The sequence below is a fragment of the Vespula pensylvanica genome, chromosome 7, assembly GCF_014466175.1.
Source record: "Vespula pensylvanica isolate Volc-1 chromosome 7, ASM1446617v1, whole genome shotgun sequence".
NCBI lineage: Eukaryota > Metazoa > Arthropoda > Insecta > Hymenoptera > Vespidae > Vespula > Vespula pensylvanica.
This window is the reverse complement of record NC_057691.1, coordinates 3,279,036-3,299,202: the sequence shown is the minus strand read 5'-3', so window position 1 is coordinate 3,299,202 and position 20,167 is coordinate 3,279,036. Positions and strand designations below refer to the sequence as shown.

The 20,167-nt window shown below is 41.0% G+C and overlaps 1 protein-coding gene across 6 annotated transcripts in view; it reads right to left on the bottom strand.

Moving 5' to 3' along the window:
- Positions 1-12,966: 12,966 nt before the first annotated feature.
- LOC122630310 (transcription factor Sp9-like) overlaps positions 12,967-20,167 on the bottom strand; it is a 99,049-nt gene continuing 91,848 nt past the window's right edge. For all 6 annotated transcript variants that reach the window (XM_043814677.1, XM_043814678.1, XM_043814674.1 and 3 more), the window contains exons 2-3: positions 14,687-15,764; positions 12,967-14,618 (exon numbers count right to left, since the gene is read on the bottom strand). In XM_043814677.1, the coding sequence (XP_043670612.1) occupies positions 13,756-14,618; positions 14,687-15,731 (1,908 nt within the window). In that variant the 5' untranslated portion in view covers positions 15,732-15,764 and the 3' untranslated portion in view covers positions 12,967-13,755. The remainder of the gene's footprint in view (positions 14,619-14,686; positions 15,765-20,167) is intronic.

Sequence of the window (20,167 nt, the reverse complement as noted above, 5' to 3'; positions counted from 1 at the left end):
TTTCCTTTCTTTATCTAACAAATAAATTTTCTTCCATTGAAAATAATCTTTTACTTATTTAACTTGTAGTAGACGTTAGTGGTATTGATATTGTGGTTAAGAAGTAGATTTATGGAAAAATCTCAATACGTCTAAGAGATCATCGTATGTTTGCAAAGCGATTTGTTCGAAGGGTCCTTTTCCAAAATGTTCTGTTTCGTCCTAACACAAACAGGTACTCGAATATTCGAGACCTTCTTTTGGAATCGATATTCTATCGTCGAAACGAAGAAGTGTTTGCACAAACTTTACCAATGCGTTCGATAGCTCCTCTTCTCGTTTGTTTACTTAACGATTTTACTATCGGTTTCACTATCGTTTGTCTAACACTAAATTAAGAGAAGAGCAAACAAATTTTTCGTTTCGATCTGAGTGATCATTTTGAAGCAAATAATCTTGTATGTTTTGTAAGCATGTCTCGTACCATTCTCGTTGGATGTAAATCAAGAAAATACTAGAAAATAACCCTCTCTCTCTCTCTCTCTCTCTCTCTCTCTCTATCTTTTTTAACTAACTAAAATGATTTATTTCACGAACGTAAATCAGTTTGAAACTCTCTTCGTTTACGAATCCAAGTTGGAATTCTCGGCAACGTTGAAACATAAACGATATTTTCGAACAAACAGTCGACCCTTTGATGTTTGTTCGTAGTAGGCTGTCAGCTTGCTCACCGGTTTACATGTGTTTCCACGACGTTTAGGATCGATGGAAGCCGCGGACGGCAAACAAATCCCAAAGGGATTACCTAAATGATCCCACGGGCTACATAGGACAACAAGAAGCCAGGAATAAGCATAGAACTACCAATACTAACGTATTTATCCGTGGGAGTTCACGCCCATGGTATACATTCATGTTATTCCAGAATGATTTTCTACAAAAGTCATTCGATGAATTTGCTACGTGTATATTCGTTCGGTATTACAATATGGGGAGAAATAACTTAGACATAGTCAATCAGTCGATCATCATTCGTATCCATCGAGGTCAATTCGTTTTTATTCAAGGGCGTTAACAAGGGCAGGAATTGTAGCTATTTTTCGTGAAAATAAATAATAGAATGGTACAGAAAATTCATTCTCTTTCTACGATTCGATCGATTTCTTCTTCTTCTTTTTCTTTTTTACAAAGAATATTATAACAAATTCGTTAGATAGAATTTGTATCACGATTTCGAACTATATCGATCGCGAATCACTTTGCATTGTACAGTGAGTGATCCTCCGATTGAAGAAAAAAAATGAAGTCACATCTTATAACAGCAAGTATTTTTTTTTAACTGTTGTGCGTTGCAGAAAAACATTCCGCGCGCCTACGAAAGGCCAAATCATCGAAGTTCGTTTTCCACGAAGTTGGAAGGTACGGGCGCCACCTGAAAATTACCGTCATTAACCGACCATAATCGTTCGACATTCAATTTACCGATTCCTTTTTGTGCAACCGCCTGCTTGCTTGAGAATGGCCCACCTTTCTCTCTCCTTTTTCTCTCGCCCCTATTTTCTCCTTTTCTCCTTTATTCTTTCAACCCTTTTACTCAGAATTTCTGGTCTCGTATAAGAACGTTAGTATCGTAATCATGACGGATATATAAACTAGTCTGTGGAAATGGAGTAGGCTTAACAGCCAATTGCCTCGTTCGTGGTGCGAAATGGAAATCCGTTGCTAATCCAGTTACAGAAACGAGTCCTATCGTTACCTGTTCGATAGAGAAAGATAGATAGATAGATAGATAGATAGATAAAGATAGAGAGAGAGATAGAGAGAGAGAGAGAGAGAGAGAGTGAGAGAGATAGAGAGAGAGATAATCGAGCTTCAATCTCGTAATGAGCAAGGTATTGCAATTACTTTGCGAGAACTAATCAACGTGTTATCTAGCAAGAGTCCCTTTGGCATAATTTCATAGAAATGTATTAACTCGAAGGCAATGGTACTAGTATCGATTAGAAAAAAAAAAAAAAAAAAAAAAATTAAAAAGAAAACAGATTTCTTCTTTTTTTATTTTTCGTAAACGGATATGTTTGTCATTTTAAGATCTATCCCATTGATTTACTACTCTGATCATTTCTACTTAACGTTTATAATATCGATTGGTATAACAGTCGAATTCGTTCTTTCTTTCTGGGTGTCGAAAGGGAAGAAATTCTATAGAACTTTTTAGAAAACGACTTAAGATTTTGTAAAAAGAGAAAGAGAGAGATAGAGAGAGTGGAGGAAAAGGAGAGAGGGTATTTATATATATTTTCTTTTTTCTTTTTTTTTTTTTTATCCTGTCGCTGTTAGAACGATAGAAACGACGCATGGTCTATCGCTCAGTATGAATGGCAAAGACGTGTTGTCGTCTAGTTTTTCGACACGTCTCGCGTTCGATGCAAACTCGTCTCGTATAATTCATCCGACGTGTCCAGCGAGTCGCGAAATGTGCGCTCGCGCGTGCATCGCTGAGAAAACAAACAAAGCCGGCAGGTGGCGGCGATACAAAGGGAGTAAAAAGAAAGAGAGAGAGAGAGAGAGAGAGAGAGTTTAAAGGGTAAGAGAGAAATAGAGAATGAGAGAGAGAGAGAGAGAGAGAGAGAGAGAGAGAGAGAAATCTTTTAATTGCTGGACAATGAGGAACGAGCAGTGCCACACCTTAACCACAACCATTGTTTCATTCTTTCTCTCTCTTTCTCTCTCTCTCTCTCTCTCTCTCTCTCTCTCTCTCTCTCTGTCTGTCTGTCTGTCTGTCTGTCTGTCTCTCTCTCTTTTTCTTTTTAAGCACGTTACTTACACCGACTGATCGACTTCAATACCGAAGACCTTTTTCAATCACGGTCGGCCCGTGCTTCTTTAATTTATTTGCGACAAACAATTCGTTGTCGTCCATTGTCTCGAGAAACGATTAAAGAAAGAAAAAAAAAAGAGAGAGAGAGAGATAAAGGAAAATAAATAAAATAAAAAAGGAAACAAGAACGTAGACAATCCTTTCCACTTCAGTCGTCATTATAATTTGTCCCTTGTAAAAGCGGAACTGTTAAAAAAAAAAAAAAAAAAAAAAAAAGGAAAAGTAAAAGAAAGAGAAAAAGAAAATACAAGAAGAAAAAAGATTGCAAAGAAGGAAAGAAAAAAACAGTTTCTAACAGATTAATCTTAGTTCGATTAATGCGATAGAAGAGAAAGAAGAAAATAGTACAAGAAAGAAAGAAAGAAAAAAAAAAAGAAATAATACAAAACGTTATACGAATTAACGGTACAACAGTACAACGAGATCGTTTTTACTCGGTCGAATCTGAGAGAAAAAAAAAAACTTGGTAGCTCGGGTTCCACGCACGAGTGATCTCATTGATCGTTAATTAACGGCTAGATTGAAGAACAATCGGGATATAATTGCTCGTGTCCGTACAATAAAATGCCGCGACAATATAAATTCCCCGCGGGTTCGTGTGCCTTCGGTGTGTTGGGATATGGTGACGTTGGTATGGGGTGAGAGAAAGAGAGAGAAAGAGAGAGAAAGAGTAAAGTGGTGGACTGTTGTGAGGAGGAGGGAGGGAGGGTGGTAAGCGTGACAGGGGGCGTGGAGCTGTTTCAGAAATTCCTCGTCTTTCTGCTCGTACGTTTTCTCTCTCTCTCTCTCTCTCTCTCTTTTTCTCTCTCTTTCTCTTTCACGTGAAAAATGCCAGATGTTTCGCATGTGGCCTGCGGTATGTAACGTGCAATGTCGTTGCTGGTTCCGTTCACGATGTTGTTGTTGTTGTTGTTGCTGTTGCCATTACCGTCATCGTCATCGACGTCGACGTCGACGTCGACGTCGACTTCGACGTCGTTGCCATCGACTTCGTTGCCATCGTCGTCGTCGTCGTCGTCGTCGTCGCAATTCCGCCTCTGTCACGGGCAATGCCTTATTCATATCTTTGCGCGAATTCAGATCGTCACGAAGCCGCCTCCGGGCCCTATGTGCGCAAACGCCATCGTGTCCTCATCGTATTTCGATAAAGAAAGAAAGAATGAAAGAGGAAGGCCCTTCTTTTCTTTTCCTTTTTCTTACGGTATTTTTCTTCTCCTTTCTTTTCTTACCTTTTTCTCCACTCTCTTTCTTTCCTTCTTTCTCTCTCTGTCTGTCTCTCTCTCTCTCTCTCTCTCTCTCTCTCTCTCTCTCTCTCTCTCTCTCTCTCTCTCTCTTTATTAAAATCGTCTGTACCACTCTCTTTTTTGCTTTTTTTTTTGGTTTATGTATTTTTTTATTTTTTACGGAGATAAAGAAGGGATAAGAAAAGACAAGTCTTCGTCTCTCTTCACTGAAATCTTTTTTTTTCCCCCTTCTTTTTTTCCTTCATATCGGTACACCAAGAATAAAATCGAAGAAAGATTTATCTTGGAGAAAATTGATCGTACGCTACTTTTCCATTTGTCATCGAAGCAGCACGAGTCCTTCCCCCACGACTGAAGAACCCGCCCCCGATCGAATCCACGCGATTAAATCGAGATTCGGCTTTCTTCCATCGTTCTTCTTCCACGCCTTATTATGTATTTCGTCGAACAACATCGACGCCTCATTATGCTGCGCCTCGTCTTTCAAGAATCGATCTCCCTCTCTCTTGTTCTCTATCTGTCTCTATCTTTCTTCAGTGGGCGTAAGCCTTTCCTCTCTCTCTCTCTCTCTCTCTCTTTTTGGTTCGTCGAAGGAGGTCCTCTAAAGTTGACGCACGTCGACCTGCCGACGTATATAACACCGTAGATTTATTCAATGACGACGAGAACGACGAGAACGACGAGAACGACGAGAATAAGGAGGATGATGGTGGAAAGAGGAGGATCGTTAAGGGGTAAAGAGGGACGAAGAGGGAAGCGATAGGTCCGCGCCCTCTTCCGATATTCGACGCCAGACACGTGCTCCTTTTCCACGGTGGTAGGTACGGCTCAATGCCAAGAATGCGTAATGCTTGGTCCCCGAGATACCTCCTAAATAAGTAACCGAGTACTTACTAACTTACAGCTGTTATTAGATTAGATTCTTACTAGTCGTGTTTGTTAAGAAAATTCGACGGAATTAGCTCGCACGATTAACGTAGTTAGTTACGTACTTACTTGATCTTACCAAAGAGTCACTCTTCATCGTCTTGTTGGATCGGATAACGAGAATGTGTACGCCTTTCTTTATGAACAATTTTAGTTGGCTCACCTTGGATTTTAACGAGAGTCGTTTAATTAACGTCACTTTTAATCTTTCTTCAATGGCACGTTTACGATGGAATTAATATTAGCCGATATAGGAAGAGATCAGTTTGGAAGTATATGTGAATCTCGGTTACACGGGAAGTATCAATCAGCTGTTGTTCTTGTTGTTATTTTCATTTGTACTGTTAGCAGAACGAATGATATAATTTACCTAAATATCTAGGTATCTTATCGTGAATATATGTTTGAGTAACGAGATTGTGTTTAACTTAGGGAGGAAAAAAGCGAAGTAGTTTTACAATTTCTAGTTGTACACAGGCGGTAATAAAAATGACAGAAGGGTTGTACATAGTTCTAGATAGAGGAAAAGTTCAAAGCCTTTAACTTACCCTTTTACGTGGTATTCCAACCCTTTCTCTTACTATGCCGGTGAATGGCCGACAAAGTAAATCAACTTAAGGAGAGGAGTACGTCGTTTATTGACATTTAGCATCGGGTCGAGTGCTATTAAAATCGTCTTTACATCGACGAGAAATATTACCTATGTTCTTTCTTGATGTCTTCCGGATTAGAAAGACATTCAAGTTGGACTTGATGCGAACTCGGTCTTTCGATTAATCAACATAGGAGTTAACGATAGCGTCGTAGTATCTCATGCATTTTTCAAGCATCGAAGTTTCTACCACTTACCATCGTTGTTACCATCGTCATCGTACTATCACGGAAGACGTAATAACGAGGAAAGGGGTAGCGATAGAAGGAAGAGAAGCAAAGCAAAGCCGCGAGGGTTCTAAAGTTCCGAGAACGAAACGTTTAATCACACTGGCGATTAGTATGATTCACGGCCGACGTCTCCATTCTAACGGCGCCCTCGGGCCCGTTACTTTATTCAATTTCACTTCTTCGAGCCTTCGAAAGAGTATACGAGAGAATAAGAGAGAGAAAAAGAGAGAAAGAGAGCAAAGGAAATCACGAGATCGTTTCGAACGCATCATTTTGTCGATTTAATTTATGTAAGAAGAAAATTGATTAAAAAAAAAAAAAAAAGAAAAAAAGAAAGAAAGAAAAAAAAACAGTATTGATAAGAGTTTAATCATTGTTGAATCTGCACTATTATTTTTTCGTTATCCATGTACCATATCACGACAAATTTCATTCAAGAATTTCATCATCATTCTTGCTAGAATTAACAGTATGGAAAAAAATTAAGTAGGTAGGCAAAATTAAGTTATGCACGTAAAAGAAACGTCGTGGCTCGTATATTTGGCGAATAGCCGTGGATCGACCGTGTTGTCGCCATTTTATTCGGTACATCCGTTTAACCGGATCGTTTTTCGTCCGGCGAAAACCGTGTTAACACGAGCGACGGCCGCTCGTTCGTAGCGAAGATAAAAATAGTTGCTGAGAAGAAGATATTAGTCATCTTGCGATGGGAGATTCATTCGGGAGAAAGAGATGAAGATAGACGCGACTGCATTCGTCTCCAACCTCTTCGTGTCCTTTTTCTTCTTCTTCTTCTTTTTCTTCTGCTTTTGCTTTTGTTTCTTTGTGTACGAGTTAACTAGATCGTCAGGAAGCAAGGCCGCTAAATCACGCGAAACACGTGAAAATAAATCGAAAGAAAGATGGCAGACTATATACCCACTCGAAGAATATTCTCAACGTCAAAGGAAAAAGGACACGGAAGAGATCAAAAAAGATGTACTCAAGTACCAACTCTGTGAGCTTAAAACTTCCCCAAGTTACGTTCTTTCTAAAAGCAACTTTAAACCGCGAACCTATCAATTAAACTCCATGGAACTTATTTCGGCCATTGCGAACTAATTTCCATTCGTTCTTGGCATACCTATTCTCGATGTGCCATTAAATTATCTTGCGACAGCTACTACGAAACTTTGACTGTTATTAAATATTCTTTCTTTCTTTCTTTTTGAAATGAAACAATCTAACGAAAGAATGATCCTTCTTTTCTAAATGATCGATGTATATAATCTGTTTTTCTTCGAACGAGTATTCAATTAATAAATTACATCTATCCACGTCTATAATTACTTTTACATAATTTCTGGTGATAATTTATAGAAATAAAAAAAAAAAAAAAAAAAAGACGAAGAGGAATGCACGAAGAAAGAGAAAAAATAAAATCTGTATCATTCGTTCGAAAGCTACGAAGAGAGGACACGCGCTCGAAAGCAACTCGAATTCAACGTCGAACGACGTACGAGGTGTTAATTGACTTCCCGTGAAACGATCATTTGTCAGAAGTACGAGCCGGGTTGTAGGAAGACAGAGAGAAAGAGAAAGAGAGAGAAAAAGATAGTGAGAAAGAGAGAAAGAAGCACGTTGGTTTCGTTCACGAAACGATTTATGACTTCTGAGCCGGTCATGCGGCTCAGCCGGAAGTAGCGGTACCCTTTGTTCCTCCGCTCCTTCTTGTAATACCACCTCGAGCTCGTTTATCGCATTTACATTCGCCATTCTCTTCCTCTCTCTCTCTCTCTCTCTCTCTCTCTCTCTCTCTCTCTCTCTCTCTCTTTCTTTTTCTGTCTGTCTCTCTTTCTCTCTCGTTTTCTTTCTATCCTTTTCTCGCTTTCTCTCGTTCTTCTCGCCCACTCACATCGCGTTCAGATTATTGAATTAGATATACGAAGAAGGAATTGAATTGATTTTTGCGAGTCATCCCGAGGCCTCGTGATGATCCTTGTCATTTGTTTTTTTTTTCTTTTCTTTTATTTCTTTGGTACACGAATGTACGATTAGAAGGAATCATCATCATCAAGACACGCTCGTCGGAAAGAACAATGTCGGTGTTACGGCTGTTTTGAAAAACGATTCCTCACTTCTTACGCTACGTGAACACTGAAAATTTTATCTCGGACATGTTTATTCGTCGCAGAAAGGAAGAAAAATGAAAGCAAGAAAGAAAGAAGGAAAGAAAGAATACGGATATTCTTTCGATTATTACATTTTTTTTTTCTTTTTTTTTTGTTTTCGTATAAAAAGAAAATATAGAAAACTTACGAATTTAATGAGTACTCTTTACTCGGTTAAACGAAAGTTTAGAAGAACGTAGACACGACTCCTTGTTTTTTCTTTTTCTTTTTTTTTTTTTTTTCGTGCCAACAGATGTATAATTCTCATGATTAAGCGAGAAGAAGAAGGAGCATCTATCGTTATGGGGTTACGTTTGATGTTAAATTTCCGGAGTTGACAACTCGACGATAAAATGGTGCCGGTTAAGCGACAGCGGGAGTTACAAAAATATGATGTACCGACTTCCACGCGAAAAAATGTCACTTCGAGTCCTTTCTAATTTTGGGATCATAGAGAAAGACAGCAAGAGAGAAAAAGAGAGAGAGAGAGAGAGAGAGAGAGAGAGAGAGAGAGAGAGAGAGAGAGAGAAATAAAAAATAAAAGAGAGAAGAGAAGACAAATAGCGAAGACGATTTGATTGAAAAATTCTTTCGAGAAATGACAAATTCTAATGTCTATCATTTTTCATATTAAATATATTTTATTTACTTGAGCCTTTAAGAGATTTGTCTATCCGATATCATATGAGAAAGAAGAATAATTGGTTCTTCGGTGCCATTAGGATAAAAACGCGTAACGAGCTTATTGTAGGATAATATTGATTGACGAGCCACGTGGGAGGAATATTATTGCGTCGTCGCAAGTAGTACCCCACGCAAAGTGTCGTATAGGCTAACCAGATACTTTAATGACCTTTAACGACGAGCAATTAGTGCGATACGAACGTAATGCTACCGGCCTTGCGTTACTCTGTTCTTTCTTCTTCGTTAGGAGACGAAATACTCGGGCGATCGGTGTTGTTTGACCATTAAGTCTTGACCGATCCATATATTATGTATTGTTGTATTGATTTATTTATAAATTATTTATACGGATAGATTTGACGATTTTACGTATATCAAATTTTTATTAGCTGATAAATGAAAAGCGAACTTTTCTTTTCTTTTTTCTTTTTTTTTTTTTTTCTTTATTCACTCTCGAGCGTCTTGTACGGTGCACCGATTCGGTAATAATTTATGCGAGACCTGAAAAGATGACTTCAAGTCGAGCCACTTGAACATCTAGAGCTTAAGGATCAATTTTTCTTTCTCTCTATCCTTTTCTCTCTCTTTCTCTCTCTCTTTTTATTTCGTTGTTAGACGTTTGAAGATGCCGGCTTGCATCTCATAGCGAGATCCTTTTTCGAGAGAGGGTGGCACTTTGGTAACAGGACGCGTGCCGCTCTCGAAATGCGGCTCTTTGAAAGTATCCTTGCTATATAGCTCTACTCGTATACCTACGTATATTATAACGCATACGAGATTAGTGGCTTTGGATGTAGAGATCGGATTTTACTGTTATCGCTAAACTTAGAATTTCTCTTCTTTTTCTCCCCACTTTCTCTCCTCGTCTTACCCTTGGTTTACCGATCGCACTAAATGTACATCTTGAAAGAAGTGATTAATAACGTCTCGTTAAGTCGAACAAATCAAACATCTGGAGTGGTAGTGGTAGTTGGTAGGTATTATTTTTTCGAGAGAATATCTAACGGAATATGCTATCGTACGTGGGACAAGGAGTGTCCTTTTTCTACTTTTTTTTTTCTTCTTTAAAGCTGTAAGACGAGTAGAAGAAGAAGCGGTAGGACTTTGGTTAATACGATACAGCGACAAGGCACAAGCACAAAGTCGAGTCGTTAGGATCATGAGGTTTGTTAAGAGACCTCCAAAAGGGAGGGACGACCTCCCTGAACTTTCCTCTTCTCGTCCTTGTCGAAATTTTCTTCTGATGGTGTTACCTACCGACGGTGCCTTATAGAGAGGATGGTGTGCAATTTCAAACAGTACCACCCATACTTTTTTTTTTTTTCTTTTCCTTCTTTCACTTTTTGACGAAAAGCAGTCGGGAAATATCTACGAAATATCTATCTTATCTCTCTTTCTTCTTTTTAAACAAACTATTAAATATTAGAAAAAGAAGGTATAAAAAATATTGTTGGTTGACCAAACAAACAGAAACATTCTATTTACAAAAGTTTCTTTATTCTCTATATGTTCATATAAGTACAGTAGTACGTCAAATTCACTTACATAGAGATTTTAAAAGGGATTGTCAAGCGATTAACGATTCCAATGCAGAGAGCAGTCGATTCTATTCTTCGGCACAACACAGGATGCTCCATTGCGAAGTATCGCTCTTTCTCTTTCTCTTTCTCTTTCTCTTTCTCTCTTTATCGCTAACTCCAACAGGGTCGTGCGTAGCCGCAGTTCTCCATTCGTTTCAATCGAACCGCAGGGGGGTGCCGTGAAATTAATCGCACAGCGGTGTCTTTGTCGAGCGTTCGCGATGCTTTATTATCCGCGACACGTTCGACTCACAAACGCGAATGACGACGGGGTCGGATCTAATGACGGCGCGAGTCCTCGAGAATGGCTCGTACACGTGACACGTACACGGATAATTATTCATTTCGAAAACGATGTGACCGAGGCAATGTCGTAGAAACAAAAATAAAAAGAGAAAGAAGACAAAATGCAAAGAAATGTGAGAAAAGAAATGAAAAGAAAAATCCCCGCTTGAACGCCGTTATTTCTTAGCTTCCCCCCAAATATCGAATTATAGACAATATTTTAAATAAGATTTAATAAAAAAAATTAAAAAAAAAAAAAAAGAACGAACCAAAGAGAAACACAGTCCATTGATTTTTTTTTTTTTTCATAATCTGTGATCATCCTCAATCCTCATGGATTGATTATTTCCCCTCTTTTTATAATATTTGTATAAAAAAATTTCATCTTTCAATCGCAAAAATCGTCGACTGCTGGTGAATTAAGAATCGAGCAAGAAATCTTCACCCTCTTTTTGACTAAATCTATATCCCCAAAGAAAAAAGAAAAAAACTATCCTCGACGAGTCGTCTGTTCGTTCGCCATTCACCAAACATTACACCCTACCCTCTCCCTCCCTCCCCTGTCTCAACATTCTCCCCACGAGCGAATCGTTGCGGTAGGAGCAACCCTCTAACTGCTTCTGGAGTTTCCCTATTACTATTTTGCATAACGATCTGATTTCGTAATCTCTACCATATTGATCTGGTTTATAGTACCACATCTGTAAATTGTTTATTGGGATCTTTGTCGATGTCCTATTTAGAATTATATTATTCTAAATATTAAGAAAACGTGGATTAGAGGATCATAGAGTTTAAATCGTCCTTTAATTTTATTTATTTAATTATTAATTAGATTATTAACGAATGAAGGAATGAATGAACGAACGAATGAATTTATTTATTTAATTATTATCAATCTCGTGATATCTCGTGACAGTAATTGTTAATTGTAAACTTGAATGAAAATATTCTATGAAAAATAGTAAAGTAGTTTCTCATATCGTAAATAAACTTATCCAAGCCATAAATATCAGGGTTTTTGTCGTACGTCACGTTATCTTCAGTTATCTACGTACCTTGTCCTTATCAATGAATAATTAATACATTTATTATTCGTGTCTAACTGGTAATTCTTGTCTACATCAATTAAATTTGCAATACGTTTAAAATATTAACAGCATAGTATAATTACAAACAACTGATGGTTAATTTATGGTAATACGCTAATGACGATATAAAAGAATGCAATAAAAATGATTTAATTAGTAGAAATGACCAGGCCGTCCTAGCAAAGTCATCGACGGTAGCATAAACTGGTCGAGTCATCTTCGCTAATAACGTAGGGCTGTTCTTCGCGAATACCTTTTGTGTATTCATAAATACACGACGAAAATGATATTAAAATAAAAATATCTATTTAATATACCTATATTATAGCGTAGACGAGGGAAAATTCATTTTATTTCTCTCTCCACCCCACCCCCCCTCTCTCTCTCTCTCTCTCCCTATTTTCTTCTTATAATATAAAATTAATGTTTGAATCCATTTTGATTTCATATTAAAATAACCACGCCTTGAAATAACAAAAAAGAAAAATCAAAAGGAAGAAAATAGAATACAAAATCGAACAATGAAGAGAAGAGAAGAAAAGAAAAAAGAAGAAATAAAACATCTACATAATTCACGAGCCGTGAAAAGCTAAATGGAAGGTAAAGCTCGAGATAAGCCAAGCAGATGTTTTGCAAAAGAGACTCCCATCTCTCTTTTGGTCGGTGTTAAACGTTAGAACCTTATGACGTTAGGAGGAGCGTGAATCGACGTGGCAAAGTATCCGACATCCGTAGGGACGACGTAATGTCGGCGGTTGCCCTCGTACAGAGAAGGGATCGCGTGGCCAAATTCAACGAGGGAGATGAAGTAGCGCACATAGAGGGGGGGTAATGTAAAAAGGGGACACACTGATGTTATGACGGGACATTTCATGGCTGGGAGGGTCTAGGATTTAACGGCTCGTACGATATTACCGTCGCAATATCTCTATGCGGGCCAATCTCTCGACTCTTTTCCTTAGAATCACTTTACGAATTTGTTAAACGCTTAATCATTTCCAAAGATTACATCTTCCTGGTACTAGACTATAGAGAGGGGTCGAGAGGATGGTTTGGATATCCATGTTGGACGTTTGCATAAGGGAATAAAGAAATATAAGTGAAAGAAACCCTTTGGTTACTCACAAAAGCATTATTTATTTCCTCTTTATCTCTTTAAAATGAATTTATAATCTTTATAATAATAATAATAATAATAATAATAATAATAATAATAATAATAATAATTAATAATAATAATAATAATAATAATAATAATAATAATTATAATAATTATAATAATAATAATATTAATAATAATAATAATAATACATTAATAATAATTAATTAATTCATTAATAATAGTATGTTTATTACGTTGAAAGGGTGGTGAGCTGATATGGGGCATCGTCCGAGTTCAAGTTCCAAACGCAAGACCTTCGGGGAGTTCGCTTCTACAACAAAATGATAGGTTTAACAAGAAAATTCGTTAATTATCCTTGGTGCCAATCTCGGCACCGCGATTGGAACTTGTCCGGAGTGCATCGTGCTTTGGACCGAACGTCGCCCACGCGCGCGTGCGTCCTCTTTTTTATAATTTTTTTTTTCTTTTTTTCTGTTTTTTTTTTCCTTCTTTATCTTTCTCTTCGCCGTACAATCGGGCAAAATGTAAGTAAATAGGATGATGACGGGGGGAGAGGGGAACGACGACGACGACGACGACGACGACGAGGACGACTCGTGTCTGTGTGTATCGTACAGCGCGACAGTGCATACCTACATACATATATGTATATCTATTTTACATTACACCGCATAGTTAATATATCATTTTATATATATATTTATATATATATAGATCTCTCTATCTCTGTCTCTTTCTCTCTTTTGCTCTCTCGCACGCGGTATCTTTCTCTCTGTCTTTCTTACGCACACGCACACTCACTATTTATAGTATTTACAAGTAACAAAGTCGGCAAAATTCGCGTGCAGAGCGGCCGAAGGAGAGGCAGGCTGCTCCCTCCGTTCCTGCTCTCCGAGGAAACGAAAGGATTGAGAGGGATCGTTATCGGCTTAAAGACTATGTACAGGCGCAGGGGAGGAGGGTGAAGGAGTCTGTGCCGAGCCAGGTGTACCAGGATTTTGTTGTATCGAATAGGAATTGTTTTGTCGAGAGTGTTGTTGTTGCTGTTGTTGATGGTGATGTTGATGATGATGATGGGAGGAGGGATTGGAGTGATGATGTTGTTGCTGTTGCTGGTGATGGTGTTGATGATGATGAGGGTGGGCATTGACGTGATTCTGAATGAGGTTCAAGTTGAGGGGGTAGGATAGGGAGGAGGAGGAGCCCAGGGTCGTTGCGGCAGAGGTACTGCAGGCACCGGCTCCGGGCCCCACCGGGCTCAGTGCATGCTCATCCCCGCGTGCGGATGATGGGCCGCCGGTACGGATGTTGCGTGATGATGCGGATGGTGCATTAGAGGCGGGAGATGCGGGTGGTGGGGATGGTGTGCGGTCAGAGGCGGCGGGGTCATCTGTATTGGGGTCATGGGTGTTGTCGGCTGATGGCCGAGACTGGTGGTGGTGGTCTGGGAATTGGTGTTGTTGGTGTCCTGGGCCGCCGCTGCCGCCGCCAGCGCCTGCTGCTGAGCCTGCTGTTGCGCCTGAGCCTGCTGCTGCTGCTGCTGCTGCTGCTGCGGCGGTGGCGGCTGCGGCGGCGGCACCGAGCTGGAAGTGGGACTCTGCTGACTCCCGTTGTCCTCGCTGTCGGAGCAGGACTCGGCCGACGAGCTCCCCGCTCCCCCCTTGCCCTTGCTGCCGCTGCTGCTGCTGCTGTGGGTCTTGACGTGCTTCGCGAGATGGTCGCTGCGCATGAACCGCTTGTTGCAGACCGGGCAGGCGAATCTCTTTTCGCCGGTGTGGGTTCGAAGGTGCCGCTGCAACTCATCCGAACGTGTGAACCGCTTGCCACAGAAAAGCCAGTTGCAAACAAACGGTCGCTCACCAGTGTGCCACCGTAAGTGGGCCTTCAGATGGGACGTCTTTCCGTAGACCTTGCCGCAACCAGGTATGTGGCAGCTATGGATGTTCTTCTTCCTGAGGTGTACGCCGGCGGGACCGAGTCTCTCGGCCTCTTGACAATTAGGACAGTCGCAGGTCGCACGACCGGTGTAACGTCTCTGCGAGCGTGGCGAGGGTGCCTGGCTAACGGCGGCACCGCCGACGCCTACGCCGACGCCGGCGCCGCTACCTTGTGGACTTCCGGCACCAGCACCGGCACCGGCGCTCGCCGCCGCCGCGTGATGATGAAGCCCGAAGCCGGGCGGGCCGCCGGGTAGCATGGATTTGTATGTGTCTTGGAGTAGATTGTGACCGGCGGTGGTGGCCGTAGTGAGTAAGTGATTGCCGGCCAGTGCTAGGCTCGTAGAGTAGTCCGCCGAGTAATTGGCCATTTGCGCGGCATGAACTCCGACGCCGACGGTGCCACTAACGTCTAACCAACCACCAGCGGCTGTGGCACCGTGAACATCCCACCAGCCGTCGCTGGCCTTTATTCCGCCGTGCGTGGCGCCTGGCATCGCGTTGAACGGCCACGACTCGTAAGGGTGTCTACCGTATACCGAGCCGAGTGTCGCGCCTTCGACCTTTCCAAGGAGACTGCTCTGGTGGTGATGCGGATCGCCAGCAGGTTGCGCGCTCGCGGTACCAGGAAAATATAGCTCGCTACCGTATTGTGGCGCCGTTGAAGCGCAAGAAGTGACCGGTGCTCGGGCGTAACCACCGCTCGTACTACCGGCGCTGCTCGTTGCTGTCGGTCTTTGACTTACTCCCGTCGTCGTACACCCCCCTCCACCACCTCCACCTCCGCCTCCTCCGCCACCTCCTCCTCCTCCTCCTCCGCCTCCTCCGCCACCACCCGTCGAGTGTTGCGGTGAGCTGCCGCTACTCTGAGGACTCTTCTTCCAAGGATGAAAACCTTTGCCAACTGCCGCGTCCGCCAGTGGCGGCGGACTCTTGCTGCTCAGCTTGTTGCATTGTGCCGCCAACATTGCCAGTGGCGTTCCTCGTAGTCCCGGATGATCCTGCAACGATCGTAGAAAAACAAAAAGACAACGTTAGTCAACGCTAAAGATAATCGAGCCTCCATCGATTCTTTACGAATTAGTTACTCGAGACCAGTCGCGTCGGTCTGCCGTGTTCGCCCGTAATCTTTTCTAAATCGACTTAAAAAAGAAGTCGATTCTCGAGAGAGTATCTCTTATACCGGAGGGTATATAATGACACAAAATTGGCCCTCCTATGCTAGGAAAAGATCAGAAAGTTGCCGCTAACTATAACGTAATTCGACTTAAGAATGATCACGATTATCGAATACCTTGCACTTTTATGCAAATCATTGTCATATAAGCTTCATTCGAATCTAATGTCCTTGATCAAGACTTTAACGTCTTCATCCATTCGATACCTACATATACTACAGCAATACGTTGTAACTGGTAGACCTGACGAGTCAATTAATATCAGAGCTCGATTTCCAAGTGATTATTTCTATCCCTTGTTCAGAACACGTCTGGGGGTACTCTCTCTCTCTCTCTCTCTCTCTCCCTCTCCCTCTCTCTCTCTCCCTCTCTTTCTCTCTCTCTCATTAGCCCTACGCGACGAACTCGAAAAGATGGACTACGCTCGATCGTCGGAAAGGACCACGCCGGTTAGCATGGAATAAGCAGACTTTAGATAATGAACCTCCGGGGCGAATCGAGGAAGCTCATCAAGAGCAGTTTCATGCAAATCATCCTACGGCGAGAGGAGAAGAAGAACAGTGGGGTCGAAGGACGCAGCATGGTCCGTCAGTGGCTACCGAAAGGCCGGAGGCTGGAAAGGGTTCCCACTGGCCGTAGATTCGGATATAGAGAAGAGAAAGAGAGAGATGGAAAGAGAGAAAGAGAGAAAGGAAAGAGAGAGAGAGAGAGAGAGAGAGAGAGAGAGAGAACGAGAGAAGAGGTAAAGGCAAAGGGTCCGCGGAAGCGGCAGGAAATTAAAGTCTGGCAGGCCGCGCGGCCATTAGCAGCCGGCGCCATCGAGGCGACACGCCCCCACACCGTTCGACCTTGCACCAACACCGACGACGAAAGACAACGAATACGCGTATCCATCGAGAATCGTGGTGGAAGAGAAAGAGAGCGAGAAAGAGAGAGAAAGAGAAAGAGAACTCGGACCATAGCATAGGAAACGGATCGTTTCGTAGTTACCCTGGTGTCCTGGTAGGGTTCACCCACCCAAGGGTTGTTAACTTCGATATGGATATCTATGTTTCCATCGAATCGAACCGATGATAACTATGGACTTTTTCGATTATTTTATTTCCATTGAATGTCAAGGCCATTTACGAGGGGGGAGGTCGTAAGAGGGATGATAAGATTTTGACATGTTACTGTATTTCCGCTCGTCATCGTCCTTAATTGAGACAGAAGGTAACTAGATAGGTAGGTAGGTAAGAAGTACATGTGTGTTATATCTAATAATACATCGACGAATAGAAACGCTCGAAGGGTGAGAGAAAAACGTTTTACGAAGATCCAACGAGGTTCGGCGTTTGAAATCGTTGCGAAGAGTAACTCTCCGAGGGTTGAAGACAAAATCATCCCTCCCTACATCCCTACATCCCTAAATCCCTCCCTTTCTCTCCCTACCTCCCTATCTCACTCCCTCCCTTTTCCGCGTGCCTAGAGGAAGCTATGGGAAAGAGGTAGAGGACAACGAGAGAGATAGAGAGAGAGAGAGAGAGTGGGAGCATCTCTCTGGTGGTGTACGAGCCACGCCCTCTTCAAGCTCGGTGGGTGCAGGTTGTAGGTAGACTAGAGGTATTGATCCGTCGGAACAATGTGACAGTGGCCTACGGAGACAACGGCATCTCTCAATTAGCTTTCAAAATTTCTTTATCTTCTTCTTTCGTTTCGTTGCCCTTTTTTTTCGTCTTCTTCCTTCTGTTTCAATGTTTTTTTTTCTTTTTCGTCATCTTCTTCTTCTTCTCCTCTTTATTTTTTCGAGAAAGAAAGAAAAGAAGAAATTTTCATAGGAATAAGGAGAAGACTATGTAATACGTAAATTAGTTTGATCCGAGTGTTCGAATTGAAACGTTTGAATGTAATGTCACTAATTAACTATGGACGATTAAATAACAAAAGGATATCGTAGATTAGAGATAGATGATATAGACTATGACGACGAGGTATATACATATATATTTATATATATACGTGTGTGTGTATATATATCTCTTTAAAACTTGCTTTTAGGTTAGAGGTCAAGTTCTCTGTAATTAGCGGAATAAGTTAAAACGAACGCAGCTACGTTTTAACCTATGCATGCTCTCAAGACTTCCTTTCGTAGTCAGACATTAATGGTTCGTAGCGCTTTCTAATTTCTCTGTCTTCTCGTATTAGATGAGTTTTACGTCTCGTTTATAAAACGTAAATCGTAAACGAGTTACTGGTGAATGGTCAATGAAATTTTATAAACTTTTATCAATTTCTTACGTGACGTTATCTTGTCTGAAAAAAAAAAAAGAGAGAGAGAGAGAAAGAAAAATAAAAAGAAAACAGTTTCATATATTTTAATGAACGTGGAAACGGTGGAGGGATGCGGGGGTGAATAGTCGAAAAAGAGAAAAAAAAAAGAGAGAAAGAGAAAGAGAGAGAAAGAGAAGGAAGAGTGAAAAGCAACGCTTTAAGGGCAGGAAACTTTGCGAAGCGTAAAACATCGAACCTTCGCTGATGCAGAAAAGATCCAATGGTTCGTGCCGTCCTGTCGGCACGCTTGAAAGAGAGCCGACATGGGATGGGCTCCTCGGCAGGATCCTTTGTTTTAGCCGCGTGACGTCACGCCCATCGTATATCCACCTAGGACTAATAACGCCTCCAGCTATGCCGCGCATAAATTAAAATCATCGAGGAGACTTTCCTCTCTTCGTTATTTCCAAGAACGATAGGAAAGGATATTTCGAAGACGCCGAACTTATCATCAGATAGGTTACATGTTACATAAAGGATATTGGAATTAAAGAGAAAATTATTCATTCTTGGGATTAGTTATCGTTTTGATTTGATCCTTGAGAAAGTAGACGATGAAAGATAGAGAGAGAGAGAGAGAGAGAGAGATAGAGAAGAAAATAGAAAAGAAGAGAACGAATAGGCATCTCGTAATGTCCTCTGAACTTGGACGGACATCGATAAATCCAGTGTGAATTTGTGAAGCGTACGGAGAGGTTCTTGCGCGCGTGAGTCGTGCCCACCGTGAGCATGGATGCGTGTCGAAACGGTCCGACAGTGTGGCGAATGAGATTCATAGCGCGTCGAAGAAGAGCCATCGTCCTGCTTCGTCGACTCACGAGACTGGACCCGAGGGAAGGCTTCGACGACCGTTGGACGATGTAGGAAACAATATCGAACATAAGAGATTTTACTTTTTCTACGAAGATCTTTCGTTGGAATCGTATTCTTTTTTTTTTTTTTTGTTGGTTTTTTCCTCTTTCTTTTTATTTCTTTTCTTTTTTTTTTTTTTTTTGGAATCTTGTGTACTGAATTTTTTTTGTGAAATTGAATAGAGAGATAGAAAGAGAGAGAAAGAGAGAAAATGAGAATAGGCATTTAGGTCGGCAAACGAGCGAAATAAAGCAAGGAAATCGTAGGCGTTCAAGCGTTCCAATGTTCGAGGTAAGCAGCTGACCGTCATCGAGACGTACAGTTCTAGGAGGGTTGCCAGGACGGCCGACTGACAAGCGGCGAGGGTGCTAACCCGCTAAAACGTAAGGGTGACTACATAGCTAAAGCTTGTGGCAAACCACATCCGACGTCTCTGTCAAACTTCTTCGACCCTTTACGAATCAACTTGAATAACCACGAAAGGTGCGAAAATTTGATTCTTTTCTTTTTTCCTTTTCCTTTTTTCGTGGTTGTTAGAATTTCTGTTATTCTATGAGGGAGATATTTTCGTCGTTATTTTATCGATTATTTATAATTTCTTATATCTACGTATATATATATATATATATATATATATATATATATATATATATGTATGTTACATGGATGAATAAAAAAGTAATGGCGATAAAAACACGTTTAGATAAAATGATACGCTTTTCTTTTTTTTTTTTTTTTTTTTTTTTTTTTAGTTAAGTAGAGAAAAGGATTTGGAAAGGATTAGATGAGATAAAAAAGGACGAATTCATATTCGTTAGTTCTTTTATGGTAATGGAGCTTCCTTCGAAATTAGTCGACGTTCTTTTCTGGTTTCCATGTAAAAAGTGACGAACGTTCTCGAGAGAGCCATTGACCGCTGCCCTGCTGGAGGAGCACCTGCCTATGTACTTATGTATGTTGCCGGTATTGGGGCACCTCTCGAAATATAATATAACTATATCTATAACTCCTCCACCTGTATCATCTATGTTCTTCCATCTTCTCTTTTCATCGATATTTTCATT